Source organism: Dipodomys ordii, unplaced genomic scaffold, assembly GCF_000151885.1.
Source record: "Dipodomys ordii isolate 6190 unplaced genomic scaffold, Dord_2.0 Scaffold39, whole genome shotgun sequence".
NCBI lineage: Eukaryota > Metazoa > Chordata > Mammalia > Rodentia > Heteromyidae > Dipodomys > Dipodomys ordii.
In genome coordinates this window covers 8,270,890-8,297,892 of record NW_012267255.1, presented here as the reverse complement: position 1 = coordinate 8,297,892, position 27,003 = coordinate 8,270,890, and the positions used below count along the sequence as shown (strand labels likewise).

General features: G+C 44.1%; 1 protein-coding gene across 1 annotated transcript in view; it reads left to right on the top strand.

Moving 5' to 3' along the window:
• The window catches only part of LOC105987058 (neurogenic locus notch homolog protein 2), a 145,608-nt gene that overhangs the window by 94,528 nt on the left and 24,077 nt on the right, over positions 1-27,003 (top strand). The window contains exons 6-17 of the mRNA XM_013018215.1: positions 5,286-5,519; positions 7,005-7,160; positions 7,573-7,761; positions 8,634-8,747; positions 9,766-9,879; positions 10,851-11,084; positions 14,855-14,965; positions 20,537-20,729; positions 22,360-22,505; positions 24,370-24,483; positions 26,126-26,245; positions 26,612-26,764. Of these exons, the coding sequence (XP_012873669.1) occupies positions 5,286-5,519; positions 7,005-7,160; positions 7,573-7,761; positions 8,634-8,747; positions 9,766-9,879; positions 10,851-11,084; positions 14,855-14,965; positions 20,537-20,729; positions 22,360-22,505; positions 24,370-24,483; positions 26,126-26,245; positions 26,612-26,764 (1,878 nt within the window). The remainder of the gene's footprint in view (positions 1-5,285; positions 5,520-7,004; positions 7,161-7,572; positions 7,762-8,633; positions 8,748-9,765; positions 9,880-10,850; positions 11,085-14,854; positions 14,966-20,536; positions 20,730-22,359; positions 22,506-24,369; positions 24,484-26,125; positions 26,246-26,611; positions 26,765-27,003) is intronic.

Here is a 27,003-nt window from a genome sequence, read left to right as displayed (position 1 = left end):
GACTTGAACTCGGTATCTGATGCTTTTGTGCATTCTCTGGTGCTCTACCACCTGAGCCATGCCTCTAACCCCAAATCTACTGCCTTGAATAAGTCAGGATGGATTGAGTGGAATAGAAGCAGTGATGAGGAGCAGTGGGGAGCTGGACATTTAGAGATCTCCTTCAGTTATAAGAGGTCTGAAAGATGAGAGATCACTAGCCATATGAATTAGAGTAGGTGGAGAAAGCAGGATATGGAAAGGCACTGAGGAGGAAAGAATTAAATATTAGATAAACCAATGAGAAAACACTGTGGCTTGAGACAAGCATGTAAAAGAGAAGTATGTGGAACTTAAGATATTTATAAGGGGCCGGGCGCTGGTGGCTCACGCCCGTAATCCTAGCTACTCAGGAGGCTGAGATCTGAGGATCGCGGTTCAAAGCCAGCCCGGGCAGGAGAGACTGTGAGACTCCTATCTCCAATAAACCACCAGAAAACCGGAAGTGGCGCTGTCGCTCAAGTGGTAGAGCGCTTGCCTTGAGCTGAAGAGCTGAGGGACAGCACCCAGGCCCAGAGTTCAAGCCCCACGACTGACAAAAAAAAAAAAAAAAAGATATAAGGAAAAGTAATAAGCCAGAAGATGGTCAGTAGCTGCAGGTGGTTCTTACTGTTTAAATCCCTTGTGGCATTGGAGAAGGTATTTTCCCATAGGAAATAGAGAAGGCCTAACTAGTGTCCTGCCTTGTTCCTGTGTTAAATGGCAGTAGTCTGCAAGATCCGCAAAGGGCAGTTACTAGGAAGAATAATTACTGTCCTCAGAAAGCTTGCCTAATTGCGCTTTGTGTAACCTATTTTGGGAGTTCACCAGCGTGATTTATGTTGACACAGAGGATGATGCATGTGGAGACTCGTCAGCCTTGAAGATTGAGTAGCTTGGTGTGGGACACAGCAGCAACACGCCTCTCTGCCTCTCCCTTTTATTTGCTAGGTAGCTCATAACCTCTCTCCCACTCTCCTACTAACAGTCATCTGCCTGCCATCCCCTCTAGGGTACTGTGACTAATCTGTGTGTGTGTGTGTGTGTGTGCATGCGTGTGCATGTGCACACATACGCCAGTCGTGGGGCTTGAACTCAGAGCCTCAAGTTCTCACTTGGCTTTCTCATGAAAGGATGGTGCTCTGCCCCTTGAGCCATGCTTCCACTTTCAGGATCTTCTGCTGGTTAATTGGAAATAAGGGTCTCACCGACTTTTTCTTTTGCCCAGACTGGCTTCAAACCACAATACTCAGATTGCAGCCTCCTGAATAGCTTGGATTACAAGTGTGAGCCATCTGCATCTGGCATCTGACTAATTTTTAAAGGCAGTGTTGATTGTGTATCCCCTACTTTCCTTTGTGTGTGTGTGTGTGTGTGTGTGTGTGTATGTAGTGTGTGTGTAGTGTGTGTGGTGTTTGTTTGTATGTATGTATGTGTGTTCTGGGGCTTGAACTCAGGGCCTGGGTGTTGTCCCTGAGCTCTTCAGCTCAAGGTGAACACTCTACTACTTTGAGCCACAGAACCACTTCTGGTTTTCTGGTGGTTAATTGGAGATAAGAGTCTCTTGGACTTTCCTGCCTGGCTTTGAACTGCAGTCCTCAGATTTCGGCCTCCTGAGTAGCTAGGATTAGAGGCATGAGCCACCTGCACCTGGCTTAATTTTTCTTCTTTTAAACGCTTGCCAAAGAATATGGTATAGTCGTTTACAGCCTTCTGGACCCAACTACGTTCCTGTCTCCACCTCAGCCTCGTGCTTTCCTGCCATAGATTACTAGCAAAAGCCTTAGGCCTTAGTTTAGAGCACACCTTATGTCCTCAGAAGATGGCTGAGAGCTTTCCGATCCTAATTCCATGTGATAGTCCTGTCTTTGTTACTTTAGCCTAACAGTATTCTTTAATTATCTCTGGCGTCTCTGCCTTCTCAGAGTACTTTAAGATCTGAGGTCAGAGACCTGGCCCAGTGGATCTTAGCCAAGGCTAGAGCTGGACACTGAGCCGCGCCGCAGTAAAAGGGCATCAGATTTGGCGTTGGGCTGAGTTGGTTTAAATCACAGTCCTCCCACTCACCAACCCTGTGAACTTGTGAAGGAAGGTTATTTACCTTTCTGAGCCTTACTTGTTTTAGACATCTGCATTGGTTTTCTCTTGGGCTAAGAGCCTTAGCAGAGGTTTTACTGTGCATTTTGGAGGCAGCAATTCCAGTAACTGCCCTAGTTTCTCTTCTCCTTATGATAAATTTTACTGTTGGTTGATGGGATTGTAAGAGGGAGACTAGGAGACAATGTTGTTCTAGGGAAATGTGCCCAAACCTTACAGGAAAAGGATTCATTGTGGGAGGTACTGGTGGCTTGTGCTTGTAATCTTAGCTTCTCAGGAGGCTGAGATCTGAGGATCATGATTTGAAGCCTGCCCTGGCAGGAAAGTCTATGAAACTTTTAGCTCCATTTAACAACAACAACAAAAGCCATAAGTAGAGATAGGATTCAAGTGATAGAATGCCATACTTGAGATAAAAAACGGTAAGGGATAGCACCCAGGCCCTGAGTTCAAGAACTAATACCGGCACCAAAAAATGAGAATAATATTTTCAAGTCTTTGTTATAAGTGAGTCAGCCTGGCTGAAATCTCAGCTTCACTGTTCTCATTGCCTTAGAGAGCAAGCTAAATTTATCTCTTTCTCTTGTTTCCTCACTGTAAATGAGATCAGTTTTATCATAGCCCCAAGCACAGTCCCTGCCTCCTAGTAGTCAACTTGTGGTCTTATTGATTTTTCCCAAGAGTGCCAGCTTTTTCCTCCAGGGAAATATTTATTTTACCTAGAATACTTATTTATTTATTTGTTTCCATAGGCTATCTTTCAACACTATTTCAGGTATTATAATACATAAAGAATTTAAGTAAGTCATTTTCAACAGTTTTGTACTTTGATTTATCACAGACCCATAGTAAAGAAAAACAGCATCTAATATGCTGGAATTCTGCAAGTCAGTGTGGTTCAAGGGCAGCAGAGATATTTGAGGTAGACTAAGTATACAAAGAAGACTCAGCAAATACCCCAGGTTACAGCAGCTCTTCGCCTACTTCTTATCCTGTGTTTATTTCTCATCTGTACCTGTATCCTAATAACATAGCTGCTATTCTTTGAAGTAGCATTTCTGTTAGCACTGTAAGGAAGCAAAGTTTTCTGTAATAAAAAATGACATCATCTCTCCTAGTGGGGGGGGCATGGGGGGGAGGGAGAGGATTGCTGTTGAGGTCACTAACTCCTTCACTGTCTTCCTGCTTTCTTCCTCTCCCACTTCCTAGTTTCCTTCCTCTTTTGGTCATTCATTCACTCATTCCTTCCTATCCTTCACTCAGCCCCTCCCTTCCTCTTAGCCTTCACTTACTTAGTATTAGTACTTTGGGTTGCAATTGGCAGAAGGTCATCTAAAATCAAGAAAGCCTATTGGACACCTATAATCCTACTACTGAGATCTGAGGACCATGGTTCAAAGATAGCCCAATCAGGAAAGTGTGTGAAACTTTTATCTCCAATTAACCAGTGAAAAGCCAGAAGGGGAGGTATGGCTCAAATGGTAGAACTCCAGCTTTGAGCAAAAAAGCTAAGGGATAGTGCCCAGGCCTTGAGTTCAAGCCCCAGTACCTGAGTTCAAGCTCCAGTGCCAGCAAAGAAAAAAGAAAAAGAAGAAAGTAAGAAAGGCCAGTGCAGTAGCATCTCTCAGGGGGGCCATGACATAGAGTGGTATCAAAGACAGTGGGGCTTTAAGAACAGTAGACTTTGAAACATGATCCTCAGATCTCAGCCTCCTGTAGCTAGGATTATAGGCATGGGCCACTGGCACCTAGTAACCTATACTCTATTCTTTGCTAATGACACTGTTCTATCCCATCATGGCTGCCCCCTTAGGAAATCTGTTGATTATCCTTCAGTGTGCTTCTTTCCCCACATTTTTATTAGCACATAATGTACCATATGGGGGTTCCCATGCAGCATTTCCATACATGCATATACAGAGAAAAACAGTTCTTTTCCCATCTCCTGTTATACTAGAGAGACATTCTGCCTCAGGCTGAGAACATGTTACTCCATTCTTCCTATTATTGGCCTTGCCTTTTACATCCACACTTTGTTAGGACTTTTCATTGTTTCTAACTTATTCTATATATACTTGCTTCCCTAACTTTTAGTCTTTGAGATAATTATAGTTTCAGCCAGGCACCGTAGCCACGGGCTCATGCCTGTAATCCTAGCTACTCAAGAGGCTGAGATCTGAGGATCGAGGTTCAAAGCCAGCTTGGGCAGGAAAGTCTGTGAAACTCTTATCTCCAATAAACCACTAGAAAACCGCTGTGACTCAAGTGGTAGAGCACTCATCTTAGCTGAAGAGCGGAAGGACAGTGCCCAAGCCCAGAGTTCAAGCCCCACGACCGACAAAAAAAAAAAGATAATTATAGTTTCATGCATAAGGTTATAAGAATGAATCTGAGAGCCTGACACTGGTGACTCATGTCTGTAATTCTAGCTACTTAGGAGGATGATATATGAGGTGGTTTAAAGCCAGCCCAGGCAGAACAATCTGAGACCCTTATCTCCAGTTGGCCACCAAAAAGTCAGAAGTAGAGGTATGACACTCTGCAACTTGAGTTTTAGAGTACCAGCCTTGAGAGAAAAAAAACTGAAGCAAGATCACAAAGCCCTGAGTTCAAGCCCCAGGACTGGTGTTCAGGCATGCGCGTGTGTGCCCGCTAACACACATATACACACAGAGCTAATTGGAGAAAATCATCTTGCAAAACTGCTATATGGTGTCACTGCCAGGCCACTCGCACTGGTACAGTCCAAATGTAGAAGTAGCCCTAAATACTTGATGCAGGAGTCTAAATTTCTTTGCATTATTTTTTTTTGTTTACTCTCTTAAGCTCTTTTTTCCTTCCTCTTCTTGTGTTTTGAATCAATGACCCAATAATGTAGCTGAGTCAAGGGCACTACAGGACTTCTCTCCTGTTGGTTAGGCTGGCTAAAGACTCACGCTGAGACTTCTGAAGCATTGTGATCTCCATTCTTCTTGAAATGACTTGCCTTGAATAAATATAATTTACATGGCTGAGGGTAACCTTAAAATTCCCAAGAGAGCCTGGACTGCTGTGTACTCTTCTTACTTTCTTTTAGGCAGGTTATATGAAAATGAAGGATATCAGAAGCTAGCATGGTCCTCATCCTTTGCAGCCTATGAGCTTAATCAAAGCTTCTTTTTCTCCAATAGGGCAATTCTGCACGGAGGACGTGGATGAGTGCCTGCTGCAACCCAATGCTTGTCAGAATGGAGGAACCTGTACCAACAGCAATGGGGGCTATGGCTGCGTGTGTGTGAATGGCTGGAGTGGAGATGATTGCAGTGAAAACATCGATGACTGTGCCTTTGCCTCCTGCACTGCAGGTTCTACCTGCATCGACCGTGTGGCCTCCTTCTCTTGCATGTGTCCAGAAGGAAAGGCAGGTAAGCTGACAGAGCTGGAGAAAAGGAAAGGGAGGGGCAGGCAGTGAGCATCTAGAGCCTCTCTGCCTTCTCTTGCATCTGGTAGCTGTGCTCTGTGAATTTCCATCTGTAGGAACCTGTCATCCAGGACTATTCTGGAAATGTTACTTGCTGGCCAAAGGTTATGGAGTGTCCTTCCTTAAGATGTTGTCAGCTCGATAGTTTTTCCTTTTCATTGCAGAAAAGAAAGGCTAGTAACCCTGTTCTTTAGAGGCACATCTGCAGAATTCCTCATGACCTTAGACAGAAGAGCCTTTTGGAAATTTAGACTCTATAGATGACTAATAAGTGAACTCCTGAACTTCATTTTAAGAATAATCTATTTAATCCAAAGGAGTTGGCAAAAGAAGCACGTAAGTGCATTTCAATACTCAATACCTATGAAAATATCCCACAGTAGATTTTTATCACTATAAAGGGAGCCTTGCCTCTCAGTTTAAATGTGTGGTTCTTGAGGTCAAATGTCATTGAAGATGCTAGTGAACCCAAGAGTTTCCAAAAGTGTAGCTGTTTTTGAAATGTTCTATTTCTGCCTTTCAAAGAGCCTCACTTGCATTTTTGTGGAAGAAGCATTAGCTAATCACAGACTGGAAAAGCCAGTTCTTAGTGGAAATCTGCGGGACAGGAAGCCTAGTTTCATCAGAGACCTGATGACAATTGATCCAGGAATGCTAAAGTGATTAAATGGCCAGTATTACAGAGGTGGACGGTATTCAGTTGCTGATTGTTTCTGAGGCTTGGGAGATCGCTTGAGCCCATGTCATTAGGTAGCATGATGATAGAGAAGGAGGATGCCAGATAAAACCCAGGATGCAGGCAATATTTAACACATATTAACCTTTTATCAGAAATTTAAATTTAATGGATCTTAACTACTAAGGAGGCAAAGATCTCTGAGGATTGAGGATCAAAGCCAGGGTGGGCAGACAAATCTGTGAGACTCTTTATCTCCAATTAGCCATGAGAAATCTGGAAATGGAGTTGTGGTTTAAATGGTAGAGCACCAGCCTTCAGCAAAAAAGCTAAGGGATAGAGCCCTGAGTTCAAGCCCCAGTATCAGGGCCTGACACGCCCATCCCTCTACACCCTCTACACTCAATTTAATGGAGCATCTTCAGTTTTAATTGCTAAATCTGGCACATTCTCTGGAGGACATCTCCATTTCTCCATATTCTTCCTCTGATTTTCAAGCCTGTACATGTGTCTGCCTTGGAGGAAAACCCTGGCTGAGGGCTCAGATTGGAGCACTCAGGTTGTCCGAAGCAACTACGTGCTTTGCTGATGGCTACAGTATGGCCCTGACATTAGATCAGGCAAAGGGGAAGTTAACCTCTGAATCTTCATGTTGGATTTTGGGGAGCAGCTCATCAGGTCCCTCTCCATGGAGGAGGGAAAGCTCTTCTGCAAGTGAGAGCTGTTTTCTTTTTCTGCCCCACCCTGTGACAGGTCTCCTGTGTCATCTGGATGATGCCTGCATCAGCAATCCTTGCCACAAGGGTGCGCTGTGTGACACCAACCCCCTGAATGGGCAGTACATCTGCACCTGCCCACAGGGCTACAAGGGGGCAGACTGCACCGAAGATGTGGATGAGTGTGCCATGGGTGAGTGAGATCACACAGCCTTTCCCAAGCTTGAAAAGCGTGTTGGCCCAGCAAGTGTTTACACAGAAGCACATTTCACTCTAGGATGCGTTAACACTCAAACCTCAAATTTCTCTTGTTCCATGTACATGGTTTACAACTGCCTTTCCTTTATGCTCATAGATCCCATTCTGGGAACTAAATATGTAGGTCTAGACTTGATTGTTAGATTGTTTAAGCAAAAGAATAACAGAAAGGCACAGCAATGGCAAGTACCCTAGTTTTATCTTCTCCCCCATTAAGGAGGACAATGAAAATAGAGAGAAGGCTTGGTAATGGCCTAGCCGTGTTTTCGTACCATTGCTCTCTCCCTGTAGTCCCCTTTTGGATTCTTAAAGCTTGGATCTCGGTAACTGGTGCTTGTGTCTTGTAGCCAACAGCAATCCTTGTGAGCATGCAGGAAAGTGTGTGAATACAGATGGAGCCTTCCATTGTGAATGCCTCAAGGGCTATGCAGGGCCTCGCTGCGAGATGGACATCAATGAGTGTCACTCGGACCCCTGTCAGAATGATGCCACCTGCCTGGATAAGATCGGGGGCTTCACATGTCTATGCATGCCAGGTAAATGGCCCATGGGACTTGGGGCTTGAGAGGCAGGCTTTACTCCACCTTCCCCAGCAGCTTGCTTTCTTATGCTCATCAATGCTGTTGGATGTCAGGGCTCTTAGGCATACCCCTTCCTTCCAGAGTAAGGCAGTACTAGAGTTGTGAGAGCAACACACAGCAAATTAAACAAGCTTATCATGTTAGAATCTAGATCCAGGTACTAGAAAATGTCAGAAGCTATTTGCCATTTAGCCTCCTTCTAATAGCTAGTTTTTCTGGTCCCTTGATAAAAGAGATGATAAATACCACTCCATTCCACCTATGAAGCAAGATTTTACTCACAGTTATGCAGGCAGTTGCCCTGTAGACAAAGAAAAGCACCAGCTTAGCAATGTTCTGGAGCTGTTCTACAACCAAGAATTCTCTGTGTTCTCTGAGGATTCAAGAGAACCCAGCCAAATCCAGCCAGAAGTGACAGCTGAGGTAATCTTCTTTGGCTGATGAAGGAAGGACTGCAGTTCCAGCTTTGGTCCTTCCTGAACTTTTAACCTGTTACCTGAGAACAATAACAGCTCAGCCATTCTTTAGAAATAAAGAACGAGTCACTGGGCCCAGCACTGTCCAGGAGGCATGGGGCTGAGAGAGTGGAGGAGTCATAGTTTGCATGTCAAGGATCACCACATCTTACATGAAGATGTAACTTTGTTCCTCTGCTGTAACAAGGATCCCGCAGCAGTCCTTGTTCCATAGGTTACCAGGACCACAGCCTTTCCCTTAGCAGAAGTATTATGCTCAGAGCCATTGTAGCCCTCTCTGTACATCTATGCTTTCTTAGTTGGGATGTTTTTCTCTCCTTCGGAGTCACACATGGGGTCCATATTGTGCAGGTTTCAAAGGTGTGCATTGTGAACTGGAGATCAACGAATGCCAGAGTAACCCTTGTGTGAACAACGGGCAGTGTGTGGACAAAGTCAATCGCTTCCAGTGTCTGTGTCCCCCTGGTGAGTGCCACCCCATCCCCTGTGTTCCCATAAAGCACAAAGCTCACTGTGCCCGGGAAGGGAGGAGGAGAAATGCATATGGGCTGTGCACACGGAAACCATTACAGTGAGGGTTGGTAAGAGCCTGTGCGTATACAGAGAGGGGATTGTTTCAGCTAGTATGGCTTACAAGTCGCTTATAGTCCCCTGTCCAAGTTTATTTCTGAATGGCCCTTGACTTTTCTGTCTGGTACATATTTAAGAGCACACGCACCTCATAGAAACTTGAGTTACAGGTGATTTGGGATCTTATTTTTTTCCCCTGGGTCATATTGTTCAAGCCTCTATGTGAGAGCATTTGTTTTAGACATTTTACCCCTTGAATCAGGCAATCAGCATACATCAGTTTTTGTCTTTTTGTGTTCCCTTTTTTTTTTTCTTTTTGTACCAGTTCTGGGGCTTGAACTCAGGGCCTAGGCATTGTCTTTTAGCCTTTTTACTTAAGTCTGGCACTCTATCACTTGAGCCTACAGCTCTACGTCTGGCTTTTTGATGGTTCGTTGGAAATAAGAGTTCCACAGACTTCCCTGCCTGGGCTGGCTTCAAACCACAATCCTCAGAACTCAGCCTCCTGAGTAGCTAGGATTCCAGGAGTGAGCCACTGGCCCTGGTTTCTGTGTCTACTTTTTGCTCTTGTACCGCTGTTGAAAGTGCTCGAAGCATTTTCCGTAGACCATAGCTTTTTCCAGGAAAATGCCTGTTAGGATCCAAGGACTCACTGAGTGCTCCACCTCCACACAGCATTTCCATTCCTCCACTTCCTTCTGAGGAAATGCTGTGCTCGGAACGAGCAGGGCTGTTGGCACCACTCCTGACATTCCCCAGGTATTCCAGTCACTTGCTGGGAGAACCCTTCTGTTTGGCGACCCAGTGGCATCCTCCCTGCCAGTATCATAACCCACCCTTCATTGGCATTGTCCATTCAGTGAGGAAAGCAGAGCACTCTTTGACCTGTATCTGTCCCCTGTACTTCTTCAAGGTTTCACAGGCCCAGTGTGCCAGATTGACATCGATGATTGTTCCAGTACTCCATGCCTGAATGGGGCCAAGTGCATTGATCACCCGAATGGCTATGAATGCCAATGTGCCACAGGTAAGCACCCACTCATTTTCCTTCTAGGGAAAGTGCTGACTGTTACAGATAGCGTGGAGGGGCTGTGCCCAAACAGCAGGGGCTGCCTGTGCTAGAGAGAAAGGCTCAGGTTCTTGGCTGAGCTACTGGTTTGAAAAAGACATTGATGAAAGACATTGTTTTATTTTAGAAAATGGGTTCTCAAAGAACTCTAGGGACATTGTGTTCACTATTTCTGTGTAATTACAGGAAAGCAGTCTTAGTCACAAATATTGTGAAGAAAATGGATGTTTGCATTACTAGACCTTCTTAAATGAGGTTGACTATACTGAACCTCTGAACTTCCTTCCATTGGAGAAGCTCTAGGCTTTGTCTTGCTCAACCAGCTTGTTCTCATGAAGCACAGCCATCACTAAAAAATGACTAAAACCCTAGGAAGCACATGAAGAAGGAGGAGAGGCGCACAAGAGCCAGGAAGGAAGAGATGGAAGTGGATCTAGTTGCATGTTATTTCTTATTTGTCTCTTTTTCATTTAAACATTCTGGGAGCATTAAAACCCTCTGGAAGAGATTGAGCAGAACAAAATTCTGTGTCCTCCAAAGTTAGTATTAAGAAGATGAGCTGCATGAAATCATTAATGAGCACCGGTCGTGGTAGGTTCAGCAGGAAAGATATTCACATATAAGCTTTTGAAGACATCAATGTTGAGAGCTGTTTGCTTCGAATCCCAAAGTTAAGGCATCTTTCCAGTCAACCCAGGGGTCAGTCACAGAGTATTTCAGTTCTGCAAATTTGATTGGGCATCTTTATTTTGAGCGCTGCTCTCCAAGCTTGTGCTCTCAATCAAAGCAGTCAGCCAGTTCCCAGCATTCAGGGTCATCAGTAATTCTCCCTAGGCCATCCAGGGAAAAAATGGATAAGTTGTCTTTTGGGTTCAAGTGTGCAGTACCTGCCTTGGTTCTGAATCTTCTTGGTAAAATTCCTTCCTGAGGCTTTACTGGCGTGTTATGTGAGGAGAATGTCGACAACTGTGACCCTGACCCTTGCCATCATGGGCAGTGCCAGGACGGGATTGATTCCTACACCTGCCTCTGCAACCCCGGCTACATGGGGGCCATCTGCAGTGACCAGATAGACGAGTGTTACAGCAGCCCCTGCTTGAATGAAGGACGCTGCATTGACCTGGTGAACGGCTACCAGTGCAACTGCCAGCCAGGCACGTCAGGTAAGATACTCTGGCTGTTTGATTGGGTGTTCCACGGATCTCCACACAATTTACACAAAAATCTCCATTTTCCTATCATTAGTTTAGATGCCTCAGTAGTAGTCCTGATTCAGTCAGGCACCCGTAGCTGTTACTTGTATTTCTAGCTACTCAGGAGACTGAGATCTAAGTTTTAGTGTTTCTGCTGGGGCAGAAAAGCCTGCAAGGCTTGTTAACCAAGAAGCAGAAGTGGCTTAACTGTAGAATCCAACCTTGAGGACAAAAGCTAAGGAAGCCCTAGTACCAGCACAGAAAAAAATAAAAAATGATACAGATTTTTAGAAGCATAGCTAAAGCCAGAAACAGAACATCTCTAAGCAGACAGCTGTAACTAGTGGGAAAAATAGGAGTCCCAGTCTGATGATGTTGTATTTGGCATTCATGAAATCATATCACTTTCAAAGATATTTTGAAAAATCGAACACCTTATCTTTGTGGCTTTATTGATTTTCTTTTTTTCCACTAAGCCTGTCCCCACCTAGGTTAATGAATTCAGTCTTTCTTCCTTCCTTCCTTTAGTCCCTATCCCCTAACTCCCTTCCTTCCAGTACTTTCTTTTCTGTTTTGTAGTCACTGGCCTGCTCTTCACTGTATCTAGTGGGACCTCGGGTCCTTCGGGATTTGAGGGAGAGGAGACATTTGCCACCCACCATGGGGATTGTGAAGTAGCTGTGAGTGTCCATTGCCCCTTCCCAGTGTGCACTGCTATTCCCTGATCCTAGTTGAAGGCACCCATTAGGTTGAGGGCCTATTGGGGGACATTTGCAATTGCTTTCTCAGGCAGGAGCATATCACAGGGTCACTGGATTCTGTTTTATATATCAGAGGAACACAACTATGGACACAACTGTGGCTCATGTCCCAGATCAAAGGAAAATGTATTAGTGGAAGATTAACCAATGTGTGCCTTAGCTGGCAGGGAACCTGCCAGTATGAGGGATGATTTATTCCCAGCTCATCCTGGACTTCAGGAAAATGGCCTGTGTAGGGGGCCAGAGGTGGGGGCAGTGTTTAGCTGCTCTCCCTTTATTGTGTTATTTCCAAATCCATTTCTCCAAACTTGTCAAAGGCCCTGGTCTTCTTCCAGGCCCTCACACATGCCAAGTTTGGAAACAAAGTCCTTTTTGAATTGCTCAAGCATACGAAAAACATCCCATGCCTTCACAGCCGAGAGTGCCTCCCCCTCCCCACATTTAGATAACTCCCTCAAAGGGCTGAATAGATCTTTGTGAAACCTTCCAAAAGCAATTTGCTTCCGGGCCGGTCCCCAGACATGAGAAATGCTGTATGAGAAGAAATGTGAGATTTATAAGGATCTGAATGGATGCCGTTCGAATGCAGGAGTGGTTTCAAGCTTTGCTGTCACTCCTGTTACACAGACAACCTGGAAGTGTGGGTGCGGATGGCTAGGCAAGCACTGCTTCCTCTGGGATTTTGTCATGGTGTGCCAGGCTAGATCAGGTGTGTTTTGTAGACAAGGTAGCTGTCACTGGAAGGCAAGAAGTAAATAGGAGTGGGTTGCAGCAGGCAGCCTGGAGAGGAAGGCCCAGAATCTTTTGGAACCCTGCCAGGCATGTTCCTGCAGCTGTTTGAAGAATTAAAACCAGCTAGCTGCTGGTGGTTCATGTCTGTAATCCTAGATACTCAGGAGGCTGAGACCTGAGGATCATAGTTCGAAGCCAGCCCAAGCAGGAAAGTCTGTGAGACTCTTATCTCCAATTAAATCACAGAAAAATTCTGAAGTGGTATTGTGGCTCAAGTGGTAGAATGGTTGCCTTGAGTAAAAGGAGCTCAGAGACAGTGCCTATACCCAGAGTTCAAGCCTCAGGACCGGCAAACACACACACACACACACACACACACACACACACACACAAAGTGGAACATGGCTCAAGTGGTATTAAAGCACACACACACACACACACACACACAAAGTGGAACATGGCTCAAGTGGTATTAAAGCACACACACACACACACACACAAAGTGGAACATGGCTCAAGTGGTATTAAAGCACACACACACACACACACACACACACACACACACACACACACACACACAAAGTGGAACATGGCTCAAGTGGTATTAAAGCACCAGCCTTCAATGAAGAAGCAAAAAGGACAGTCCCAATACTAGCTTACACACACAAAAAAGAGGTGTGTGTTAGGTGGTGAAGAAGCTGGCATGTACTAGAGATCTGGGTGGAAAGTCCACATACAGGACAGTATGAAGAGAAGAGCATCAGGAGTCTGAGACCCATGTATAATATGGTCTGAGCTGTAGCTTGTTTGGGTGGGGATATGGATAGAACGGGGTGCAGTGGGGCTTGAGAGCTTATGTTTAGAGCTTTCTCTCTGTGTTATCTGTCTGTGCTTTGAGGATGGTAATCTGTTTAATTCTTCATAAAGACTGGAGCTAGCCTAAAGAATCAGAAAGAAGCCAACAACCGAATCACTTAGTGAAGACATACAGAAACCTCTTAGAATTTCTGAGCAGGATAGAATCATAAGGCTTTGGGGAGAACAGCACAAAGCCAGGCAGTTAGTAGACCAGAGGTTACCCTGGTCAGATTTCAGTACAGTAGCTCATTGTCTCAGCTGCATCCAGGTGTCACTTCCTGCTCAAGGGAACCATGGCCATGGGCTGTTGCCACATTCAATTATTGGGGCTTCTTGGGCCAGGATTGAGGGGTAAGGAAAGTTGTCAGCCAAAGATTAGAGACACATCTGCTAAATGCACTGATTTATGCAGCAGTAATGGAAATCCTTCTCTCATTTTTGGCTACTGAAGGCAGGTTAGCCCTGTCAACACAGGAAGGCATCATGGCAGGCAGGAAACAGCATAGAGCTGTGGAAGCAGAGGACAGGACTCAGTCCGAACTGTCCTTTGTCACCAGTGCTATGCGGGTCAGCTGTACCATCATGAAGTGGGTGTGACACAGCCGGCTCTGAAACTTAGCTAAGAGGAATAAACAGAAATGGAAAGCGCAGACAGAGTGCTTTACACATAATAATATCTCAGTAAATTTGGAATGCCATTACTAATAAATAGGTAGGTGTGTGTGTGTGTGTGTGTGTGTGTGTGTGTGTGTGTGTGTGTTGGTACTAGGGCTTGAACTCAGAGCCTTGATCTCTTGCTTGGCTTTTTCTTCCTTTTCTTTTTCTCAAGCCACAACTTCTGTTTTTTGTTTTTGTTTTGTTTTTGCTAGTTAGTTGGAGTTAAGAGTCTCATGGCCTTTCCTGCCCAGGCTGGCTTTGAGCTGTGATTCTCAGATCTCAGCCTTTGAGTGGCTAGAATTACAGGCGTGAGCCACTGGTATCTGGCTTCCTGGGTACATTTCTGTACTAACAAGTATAAGAAGAAACACACTTGCTAGTGCAGAAGTGTGTTTATGTGTCCTTCCCAGTTTAGAATTATTTCCAGATCTAATAAAATTTTACCCTCTTCACCAAAAGCCATTCTTAGTTGACATTGACGTGCAGGGGGGTATCCATGCCAGCTAGCCCAGTTTAGTGCCATTGCCTGGATTCCTGCCAGCGTGTGAGCCGTCTTACCTGAAGGCCTTCGCCCCGTCAGCATGAATGTCAGCACAACGAAGGAAGTAGTGAAGCCATTTTGAACAAAAGATCCCTGCCACTTTCTTTGGGGTTGCCTGGATATGTCTTAACATATCACATGACTAGCAGAAGAGTATTTCTGTGGTAATATGGAATGGTTTCTCTTTGCAGGAGTTAATTGTGAAATCAATTTTGATGACTGTGCTAGCAACCCTTGTGTTCAAGGCTCCTGTGTTGATGGCATCAATCGCTACAGTTGTGTCTGCTCACCTGGGTTCACAGGTAACACTACTTGTATCCACAGGTTTTACTTTAGGAGAATGGTACCCAAGAGAAAATGACTTTCCAATGTCTCTTGTTTCTTGATCTCTGTGGGAGGTTGGAGATCTGCTGCTGTGCTTCCCTGAACTTGTTTGCCTATAGATCCTTCCTAAACTGAAACCTAACACTTTTCTATAATTAGGGTTTACAGACTCTGTGTTTCTTGCTACCTGAGAAGAATTCCTAGAAAGACTGTAAATTTCCATCACTGTTATTGAATTAAATTGCCTCCAAAAGCCACCTTTGTTTTCCTTTAGGTAGTAGTACATTCTTTCTGTAAAATAAACCCAAGGTTGTGGGGCACCAAGTAGCTCATACCTGTAATCCTAGCTGCTCAGGAGGCTGAGGTCTGAGGATTAAAGTTCAAAGCCAGCCCAGACAAGAAAGTCCATGGGATTCTTAGCTCCAATTAACTACCAAAAAGAAGGGGAAAAAAAAGCTCAAGTGTTAAGAGCACTAGCTTTGAGCAGAAAGCTTAGAAACAGTGCTTAGGCCCTGAGTTCAAGCCCTAGGACCAGCACACACACAAAAAACATTTTACCCATAAATTGACATGTTGGATTGAACCCCCTTTGCACAACTATTTAAGGATAACTTTTTAAAATTAAGAGAAAAAAGTACTGGAAACTGCTGAGGAAAGCTGGGTCCTACTGACCCTGAAGAGGATGGTTAACGTGTACTAAGGACTTACTCTGAGTGAGGCACTAGAATGGATGCCAAATCTCATTTAGTTGTCCTGGCTTTTACCTTTTCTATGGTTCTGATAGGGAATCAGCGTTTCACAAGGCTAAGCTGTATTTGTCCAGGCAGGCTGACCCAGAGCCCAGGTTCATTCCCACCGCAGTCCCCAGGCAGCCTTGCTGCCTTGTGGTTTTTTCTGGGTTTACGTAAGGTTTCTACTGGACTTATTTATTTTTTTGAAATGCCAGTGAATCATATTCTTTCTCTTTTTAACATTTAGAAACCCAGCAAGGTCAAGGACAGAGGACAGAGGCTAAAAATATTCTAAAATAAACTTAAGGTGTAGCATGAAACTACATAACCAAGAAATGGAATGTTTTGGTTACTGGGTGTTACTCTGTTCTTGGAACTGTTTTCTGGGTCTGAGATTTTTTTGTTTGCTTGTTTGTTTTTGTTGTAAAGCAGCTGCTGAAAATATCTAAGATGACTGTGGTATACACTCATGAGCAGTAAATGTGAGGGTTTTTTTTCTCTCTTGTTTTATTTTAATGCTCTCTCTGCACATTGAAAGATTTAAGGGAGACATTTTGTTTTTGTCTTCCTTTTAAGACTAAATTCTGTGTTCTTCTAGAACCTATTAATACTTTTTAATTAATTGGGGGAGGATAAAGATCCATGGTACTCCCCTAAACTCCTTTTCAGTTTACAAAGTGCCACCAAAGATGCATTATTGTCCTGAATTCTCCCACCAGCCCAGGAAAAAGTTGTTATCCCCCCCATTAACTAATGAAGCACCTGAAAGGAGGAATTTCATGTGGCCGCGTCCTTAGCTAGCAGCCTGCACAGTGAAATCTATGAATCCCCAGAGGGTAGGGACCTCCCTTAATATTGTCATGCTAAAGGAGATACTCAGTAAATGTTGTTGAATGCATGCATGCATTAGTAAGCCTTAAGCACAGCACTCTTACTATCCAGCCAGATTGAGTTAGGACTGCCATTGATGAAACACCAGTTCACTGACTACATACCTAGGGAGTGTAAAACAAGGGAAAGTTCTCTCTCTCTCTCCATATATATATCTCCATATATATATAATTTTTTGTTATCATTAAGTAGTCGTGCAGAGGGATTTCAGTTCAGCATGTCAGTTTATGAATATGGTGCATCTTGACCAGAGTAACCCATTCCATCGTTCTCCATGGGGTAACTTCTCCTTTCAGGAATGGCAGGGCCCCACTCAGTACATAGCTTGCATTGGGCATTTGTAATATTCAGTAGACCCTGTGTGAGGGCAGGCCTTGGTGGGAAGTATCCACCAATGCGTATTTGTAGACTATGCAAGGAGCACTTGAAACCTACAGAGGTGGCTTAAGATTTGTTCTCAAAAGAGTGTCAAGCTAAGTGCCAGTGGCTCACACTTGTAATCCTAGCTACTCAGGAGGCTGAGATGTAAGGATCGTGGTTCAAAGTCAGCCCAGACAGGAAAGTCCATGAGACTCTTATCTCCAATGAACCACCAGAAAACCAGAAGTGGTGCTGTGGCTCAAGTGGTAGGGCACTCACCTTGAGCTGAAGAAGCCAGGGACAGTGCCCAGGCCCAGCATTCAAGCCCCATGACTGGCGGGGGAAGAAGGGGGGTGGGGGTGGGGTGGGAAGAGTTTCCAAGCAAATGAGAGAATAAATAGTATAATGTATGCCTTACATGTACAAGGTCCTAAGTTGGATCTCCAGCACCACACACATTAAAAGAAGCTGAGCATAAAGTTTCACACTTGTAATCTTAGCTCTTAGGAGGCAGAGGCAGGAGAATTGTGAGTTCCAGGTTAATCCGCCTCAAAAAACAACAAACATCAGCAATGAAAAAAACCAAAAGGAGAGGGAGAAGGAGGATGGAGAAAAGTAGGAAGGAAACTCAACAAACAAAAAAGGAAGTGAAGAACTTGGAAGGAGTGGCATCTGCAGAAATAGTTTCACAGAACCCAAAATGAAAAGGGCCATTTGAGCTGGACACAACGTGGCTCATACCCGTAATCCTAGCTACTCAGAAGGCTGAGATCTGAGGATCATTTTTTTATACCAGCCCACGCAGGAAAGTCTATGAGATTCTTCTCTCCAATAAACAACTGAAAAAAGCTAGAAGGGCCACTGTGGTTAAAGTGGTAGAACATTCGCCTTGAGCAAATAAAGCTCAGGGACAGCACCCAAGCCCAGAGTTTGAACCCCAAGACATGCAAAAAAACAAAAACAAAAAAGATTTCTTTCATCCTTCATTGGGTTGCAAGCCCAGGATGGCTTCATAGATAAAGAACTGTGGTTCATTTCTTGGTTCCAATGGCATAAATCTCAAAGAATCACTGGTTGAGGCAAAAAAGAAATAGTATTTCAAACAAATTATTAATAAAACAGAGGAAAACAGCAACCACTTCCAGATTATGGGTCTTTACCACAAGAACCACCAATAACAGGTTATAGAGCAATGGAGAGTGAAAAATGTTAATACCCATACTTTAAAGGGTGTACATCTATTTAATTTGGAATTTCCTGTTCTAAATGCAGGGTTGGTTTTTCTTAAGTTTAAAAAATGTGTTTTTTTATCTGAATCAGAACAATTGTATTCTTTGAAACTTGTAAATTCCTTCATAACAGTTGCTTAATTTCACTCATTATAGGAATTATAGGAAAACATAAAATTATATCTCACTTCAGAATATATACTTAAAGTATGTATGTGTGCATGTGCCAGTATTGGGGGTTGAATTCAGGGACTGGTGCTCTTGCTTAGCTTTTTCACTCAAGGCTGATGCTCTACCACTTGAGCCATTCTGTTGCTGGCTTTTTGCCAGTTAATTGGAGGTAAGTCTTTTTTTTTTTCTGCATTGGCTGGATTTGAAATATGATCTCAGATCTGAGCCTCCTGAGTAGCTAGGATTTTAGGTGTGAAACACTGGTACCCAGCTTATACTTAAATCTTATTTAACAAATCAAAGCACTTTTATGATTGGCCCACTTTTTACTTTATTCAGTCTAATGCATTGAAGAGCAAGACCAAAGCAGACAGTTTTTCCAAGATGTCTTAGGGAATGTCTTGGAAGAGGAGCAGTCACTTTGATTTCATTCCTTCCTAGCATCTACACTGTTAGAGAATGCTAAAATTATAATCTAGTGTTTGGACCACTTGCATATTTTTAAATGCAGTTGTTGGGCTCCACCCACAAAAAAAATCTATGGCAGCTGGGCCTAAGCAATATCATTTAAAAGAACTTTAAGAGACTTAACTCACTGTCTGGGTACTGTCCTCTTAACTTTTCACTTAAGGCTGACACTCTACCACTTGAGCCACACCTCTACTTATAATTTTATTTTACTGGTTAATTGGAGATAAGAGTGGACTTTCTTTCCTGAACTGGCTTTGATCCTCAGATCATAACTTGTTTCCTTTTTTGTTTGCTTTTTGTCAGTCATGGAGTTTGAACACAGGGCCCAGGTGCTATCCTTGAGCATTTTCATTCAAGGCTAGCACTTTTCCACTTTGAGCTACTGCACCAGTTTCAGTTTTCTGGTAGTTAATTGGCTAATGTAACTCTTAAAAATGAAAACACGGGTGGGTGCTGGTGGCTCATGCCTGTAATCCTAGCCACTCAGGAGGCTGAGGTCTGAGGATCGCAGTTCAAAGGCAGCCCATCCAGGAAAACCCAGGAGACTTTTATCACTAATTAACAAATAAAAGGTTGAAAGTGGATCTGTGGCTTAGGTGATAGAGCATTAGCCTTGAGCATAAAAGCTCAGAGACAGCACCCAGGCACTGAGTTTAAGCCCCAAGACTGGCACCAAAATAAATAAGGTGAAAACACAATGGCATTTCTTTTTAAAGTAAGTTAATAGTTCATGGACTTAATAAGCCTTTTAGTTAATTAGACAGAGCCTGACTAGCTGGAAACAATGAATCTGGGGCCAGGCAGCTGTGTCTCATGCCCCAAATCCAAGCTACTCAGGAGGCTGAGATCTGAAGATTGAGGTTCAAAGCAAGCCTAGGCAGACAAATCTAAGAGATTCTTATCTCCAGTTAACCATGAAAAAGCCAGAAGCAGAGATATGGCTCAACTGGTAGTTATTAGCCTTGAGCAAAAAAGCCAAGCAAGATCGTAAGGTCCTGAGTCTTAAATCCACTAGCAGCATAAAATGAATGAATGAGTGTCTGGAGCAGACAGCAGAAAGCTTTTTCTTTTGTGTGTGTGTGTGTGCGCGTGTGCATGCGCACGCGCGCACGCATGCACACGCACGTGCTGGTGCTGGAACTCAGGGCTGTCCCTGAGCCTGTTTGTGCTCAAGGCTAGCACTCTACCACTTAAACCACAATGCCACTTCTGGCTTTTTTTTTTTTAAGTTTATTGGAGGTACGTGTCTCCTAGGCTTTCTTGCCTCAGCTGGCTTTTGAACCCCAGTCTTCATATCTCAGCCTCCTGAGTAGCTAGGATTCGCTACTCAGCTAATGAGCCACCAGTGCCCAGTATCAGAAAGCTTTTTAGAGTTAATTCACAACATCAGGAGGAGCAACTTTCTCGTTAGCACTTGACATTCTTAGTAATAATGCCTTGTGAAAATTCCCCATTTCCAAATGGAAGTAGAAATACACATTAGATCAACACAATACTGACCAGTGTTCCATTCACTGTGGTCAGATGTCAATGTCCTTTGCCCCTTATATGCATGGCATGAAATACTTTGAAGTGTCTCATTCCTTAGATCTTGACATTTGGGGCACTTAGAGTCCCTGCAGAGGAAGAACGTCAATGCGTACGTTCCCTGAGAATAGGGGATTTGAGTGGCACTGCTCCCTTCCCTTCTCTCCAGGGCAAAGATGCAATATTGACATCGATGAGTGTGCCTCCAATCCCTGTCGCAAGGGTGCAACCTGCATCAATGATGTGAATGGTTTCCGCTGCATGTGTCCAGAAGGACCCCATCACCCCAGTTGCTACTCCCGGGTGAACGAATGCTTGAGCAGCCCTTGCATCCATGGCAACTGCACTGGGGGCCTCAGTGGGTGAGTAGCTGCCAAAGGATCACAGTGCTGTGCTGAGCTGGGTCAAACCCCTCAGATTTTTGGTCCTGATGATCATCTGAAAATGTCAGCTGGGAACCAGGGCTTGACCGAACATTTTGATCATGGCCATCAAAGCCTTGCAGATGACCACTTTGTCCTACCTTTCCTGACTGAGGACCTAGGTGGTCAGATAAGGAATATTACCTCTATCCTATATGTAATTAACAGGGATTTCATGGGAGGAGGCCAAGCTGCGTCATGCACCTTTGGCAGTTGTGTGTTGGTACTTATTATGGGATTGAGTTCTAAGAAATGGTGTGCCCTAATTTTCTCTCTGCACAGCTTTGATCCACCTGTGTATACTCTAGGGTAGAACTGGTTCAGCCAACTTGAGACATGGCCCTGATGAAACCTTGGCAGGTTGACTGCCTCTCATTAGAGTTGGGTGATGTGTTGGTAATTTTCAGAACCACAGCGTGACCTTTGGTCTCATTATATGGTTTTATGCTCTTGATATCCTTGTTATAAAACAGTGTTTTGCATTGCTCTTTGCCAAACTTCTATCAGGTAAAAGAATGAAGAATGTGTATGGCAGCCCTCAACCCCTCCCCATCCATCCTTTCCTGACAGATCTCATAGGTGGCCCTCTTCTCATGATACCACATGCTAAGTACTAATGTCACTCATTTTGGAGACCGTATATATCTTTGTTCTTGTCTCTTTTCCTGCTCAATGTCCCGGGTGCTTTCTGAAGTAGCGTTTCAGGTAAAATAAAGTATGGCTCACATGGCTTTCTAGAATGATGCCTAGCAGGGGAAATTTGGTAAAACCATTTCTTGTCACTATTATTTTTACTGTGTCACATACTATTTCTTCTGTGAGTTTTCTCTTGGAAACTCATGAAAGATAAATGTCTGACTAAATCACTTAGAGACATTTTATTTGAATGCAAATTGAGCATGTCTATTCCAAAAATCCAAAGTGCTTGAAAATCTGATACTTTCTGAATTTTTTGTGGCCATCTGATCCTTGGAGTTCTTCAGTGAAACAGAGAATCTATCTCTGACCTATTTCCTGCTGTCTGTTTTGCACAAGAAACCAGGGACCCTAAAGTTTCTTTTATGTTAATTTTTTGAGGGGGAGGGGACCCTCAGTCATGGGGCTTAAACTCTAGGTCTAGGCACTGTCCCTGAGCTTTTCCACTCAAAGCTAGTGCTCTGCCACTTTGAGCACAGGTCCACTTCCTATGTTTTTTTGTTTTATTTTTTAAATGTATGTAAGAAAGTAAACTGTATAGATTCATCCATGTTAGTTCTGCCCTTTGGATTGGCTCAGTATATTTGATTAAACCATTGTTTACCTATGAAATTGTACTGTAATTGGTTTTACTGGCTTCTCAGTGACCCAGGAAAGCATCCTGTAGTCTCTTTACTGAGCACACTAGATGAGTTCATGTGATTCTTACCAAGTGCCTGATGCATCCATTGTAGACCATAAAAGAATAAAAATGAGATGAGCTCACTTAAAGACTTCTCTGTTCCCTTATTTCTTCACCAATTCCAGTATATTGACTCTATGATTCAATTGTGTGTTATTCCTCCTGTGGCAAAAACTCTTTATCTTCTTTCAGGTACAAGTGCCTCTGTGATGCAGGCTGGGTTGGCACCAACTGTGAAGTAGACAGAAACGAATGTCTCTCTAACCCATGCCAGAATGGAGGGACGTGTGATAATCTGGTGAATGGATACAGGTGTACTTGCAAAAAGGGCTTCAAAGGTGAAAACCAAAATGCATCTTATGTCTGTTGTCTTGCTGTTACATACTGCTTGGCTCACTTGTCCATTTTTATTTCTATTTGTCATTCATTCATACAGCAAACATACTGAGCAGGTAGTATTAATACTTGGGGAATAAAAACATAAATATAATTTCTCCTTTCAGCCTGCCAGAAAAGTAAGCTGTTAAGGGAATAATATTTAAGATCACAGTTAAAACTCTGCTTATACAGCTTTCTGTAGGTTTCTCATTGTGAACTTGTTGGCCTAGATGTGATTTTTGTACTAATTTCAATAGTATGGAAGTAGAGGATAAATACTATGTTTGCTGATATTCTGATGGCAGTACTAGTGATCAGTCATGTGTTTTGCCCATGCAACAGAACTCTCCCAGCAAGTACTTTGACACATGAGATATTCTTAGATGCAGACTTTTTCCCCACGGCCTACTAGAATGATGCCTATCAGGGGAAATTTGGTAAAACCATTTCTTTTTTTTTTTTTTTTTTGGTCCGGTCGTGGGGCCTGAACTCTGGGCCTGGGCGCTGTCCCTCAGCTCTTCAGCTCAAGGCTAGTGCTCTACCACTTGAGTCACAGCACCACTTCCGGCTTTTTTTTTTTGTTTATGTGGTGCTGAGGAATCGAACCCAGGGCCTTAGGCATGCAAGGCAAGCGCTCTACCACTGAGCCACCTTCCCAGCCCCAGGTAAAACCATTTCTTAGCTTGTCAGTTATTTCTGTTGTGTCACATTCTTTCTTCTGTGACTTGAACTTGAGGCTTTTTTTAAATCTTATCTAGCTTTTTTGCTCAAGGCAAAAAAAAGACTCCAATCCTAGCTTTTTTGCTGGTGAATTGGACCTGAGACTCTTGGACTTTTCTGCCCCAGGCTTCAAACCTCAATCTGTAGACCTCAGCCTCCTGAGTAGCTAAGATTACAGGTGTGAGCCACCACTGTCCATCAGTGGTCTCTGCTTTGAGGTGCTGTGGTGGGCTTCATCTAAGATGCAGAGGTGTGTAATATTTGGATAGAATCTTATTTCTACTAGTGCTTTATTACTCCCCCTCCATTTTTTTAGTGGGAGTAAAATGGGGTACCTTGAATCATGAGGGAACAGCTTTATGATATCAGGAACAGCACCGTGAGAAGACAAGTGAGAGAGGGGCAAAGATCAGAAGCTTTTATAACGTATTAAAAACATTGTCCCTTCTTCTGACTGAAAACTTCCTATTAAAAGGGCCTAACAGTAGGCCTAGCAATGAGCTTTCCAACCTTCTGATCTTCTTGGTCCCTGATTGAGAAATTATTTGCAATTGGATGATCAGGCTTTCAGGCTATTAGAACAGGCTGTTCTTCCTTTCATCTTTTTGACTAATGGACTATTTACTGACTGACTGTACATCAGGATCTTGAGACCAAAAGGAATGAGGTGTTCCAGCATCCTGAAGAAATGAGTACAGCTTCTATAGCATGTCATTTTACCACCAAGAGAAATAGGGCGGGGTGCTGGTGGCTCACACTTATAATTCTAGCTACTCAGAGGGCTGAGATCTGAGAATCTGGATCAAAGCCAGCCTAGGCAGAAAAATCCGAGAGCCTCTTTAGCTCCAGTTAACTAGCAAAAAGTAGGCAGTAGAGGTATAGCTCAAGTGATAGAGCACCAACCTTGAGTGAGGAAGCTAGGGGCGAATAGGAGGCCCTAAGATCAAGCTCCAGTGCTAGTGTGTGCATATGTGTGTGTGTGTATGTGTACGCGCACACACACACATACACACACAGGAAAGGTAGAGAAGTGTCAGCAATTGAGGTCATGAAGTGATTCTAGAAGGTTTCACTGTGTCTGGCTTTCCCCCTTTCTGCCTGTAGGCTACAACTGCCAGGTGAATATTGATGAGTGTGCCTCCAACCCCTGTCTCAACCAAGGAACCTGCTTTGATGACATCAGTGGCTACACTTGCCACTGTGTGCTGCCCTACACAGGTGGGTGCTGCCGGTGTTGCAGAACCCCGGGGGAGTTAACACTTGCATGTCAGAGACTCCATTGTGTGGGGTGGTGTGCAGGGCAAACTGCCCTGCTGTGAGGACCACTCCAGTCTTTCAGAAGCATCACAGCAGGAGACACACACGCTTCCCTTGTACTTCAGTGTTCCATTTGGTTTTCAGTGCTGGGAATGGAATCTTAGCAGGCTAGGCAAGTGATCTGCTACCCTTCAGACCTAGGTTTAGTGATTGAGTTTGTGTGTGTGTGTGCCAGTACCGGGGCTTGAACTCAGGGCCTGGACACTGTCCCTTAGCTTTTGAGCTCAAGGCTAGTACTGTACTTTTGGAGCCACGGCTCCACTTTGGAACTGTATTGCTGGTTGATCAGAGCTAAGAGTCTCACAGACTTTCCTGACTGGGCTGGCTTTGAACTGCAATCTAGGTCTCAGCCTCCAAAATTGGGTTATAGGTGTGAGCTATGGCACCCAAACAAATTTTTTTATTAGTAGTATCTGTTTGGCTCAAAGTTGGTAAATAGCTGATGGTTTGGCTTGTCATTTGGATGGCCTAGCTGATTCTAGTTTTGGTAATAAAACTACCGTTTATTGGGTTTGTTTTTTGGGTGCTGGGGATTAAACCTAGGACTTTAAGCTTGCTAGGTAAGTGCTGTGCACCCTACTGCACTCTGTGCTTTGTCCCAGTGTCCAGCACAAAGGAACCATGCAGCACTTCCCCTGGTCAGCCCCAGCCTCTTAGATGTATTTGGTGAAAATTTGTGCTTTTTTTTCCTTTCTGAATGAAAAATCTTAGTATGAATTTTGAAGCTGTGTTAGTCATGACTTGAGTTTAAAAACAACCTGATGATCATTTTAATATAAACATTCTTCTGAAATTTGTTTGCTGTACTGGTAGGCAGGCATCAGTCTATCTGCAGACACTGCTATGAGGAGACAGAGCCCTGGAGCTTTCAGTCACCAGTTGCCTCACCCTTGCAGGTCCCTGAGATGCAGGAAGTTACTGCCTTTTGGGGGGAATGGCCATCTACGGGGCTGGGCTCCTGTACCCTGTGGAGATATAGGCAATCTCATCAGATCTATGCAGATGTTAAAATCCCTGAGCCAGTTGTGATCATCACAGTGGAAGTTGGAACAGACCAGCAGTAGCCGAGGCCTCATGCTCTGCACCAGGCCCTATGCTTAGTAGCATAGGATGTGAACATTTTCTCATTTAGTTCTCAAAAATCATCTCTGAGTACATGGTATTCTAATGTTCATTTTTTTCTCTCTCTTCCCCCTTCCTTCCTCACTGCCTTCCTTCCTCCCTTGCTTGTTTCCCTCAAGCTCTTGTTATATATTGGGCCTCAAATTCCTGAGCCACCTCCCTAGTATGAGAGTACATATGTGCACCACCATACCTGGCTACTTTTTGCTCATGAGGAAAGCCCAGAGAAGAGAAATAACCTGCTAAAGATGAAAAGTTAGCAATGTCAGACCAAGATTGAAAAGATGAAATGTCTCTAGAGTCTAAAACCAGTCACTCTTTATTCCACTTGGAGTCAGAGTACTTCCTGGGATTACACTCTGGGGAAATTGTCCTTTCTTTGACTGGTTCCCAATCACAAATGATGTTATTTGCTTTTCAGGCAAGAACTGTCAGACTGTGTTGGCTCCCTGTTCCCCAAACCCTTGTGAGAATGCTGCCATTTGTAAAGAGGCATCAAATTTTGAGAGTTATACCTGCTTGTGTGCTCCTGGGTGGCGAGGTAAGAACATGGGGAGAAGGATAAACACACATTTTGCACTGCCGCACGTGGAAGGACTTGAGCTTCCAAGGCCTGTCCTGCCTGTAAGAAATTTCTACCTGGGTGCTGTTGACTAGAAAGGCTCAGAAGGCCTTCCTGCTGTATGTGTCTGTGGTGCCCTCTAGTGGCTGGAAGACTCCAAAACCCAGATTCTAAAACCCTGACGTGCTTTCTATCTAGCCCCTTGCAAAACTCCCCAGGCCATATAGATGCCTTCCTTTGGACTCCTGAAGCAGACCAGCCAGCTGCCCTAGGAGTAGCTATACCCACCTCACCTCAGCCCCGGCATACCTGGACGTCTGTGAGAACCAGCTTTCTTCTTCCTAGGTCAGCGGTGTACCATTGACATTGACGAGTGTGTGTCCAAGCCTTGCATGAATCAAGGCCTCTGCCACAACACCCAGGGCAGCTACATGTGTGAGTGTCCACCAGGCTTCAGTGGGATGGACTGTGAAGAGGACATTGATGACTGCCTTGCCAGTGAGTATGCCTGCCAGCCTCTAGGCCCCTGAGGAGAGGCAAACTCATGGCTAGAGGGAGGGCTGACTAGTGGAGGCTGCTGTTCACGCTGACATTGGCAGAGCAGTCATATGGAGTGCTTCTCATAGGTGTATGTGTGTGCTAATTCCAGGCCCTGAATTCAGGGTATAGGTATTATTCCTTAGTTTATTTCACTAAGCCATACCTCCTCTTCAGCCTTTTTTTTTTTTTTTTTTTTT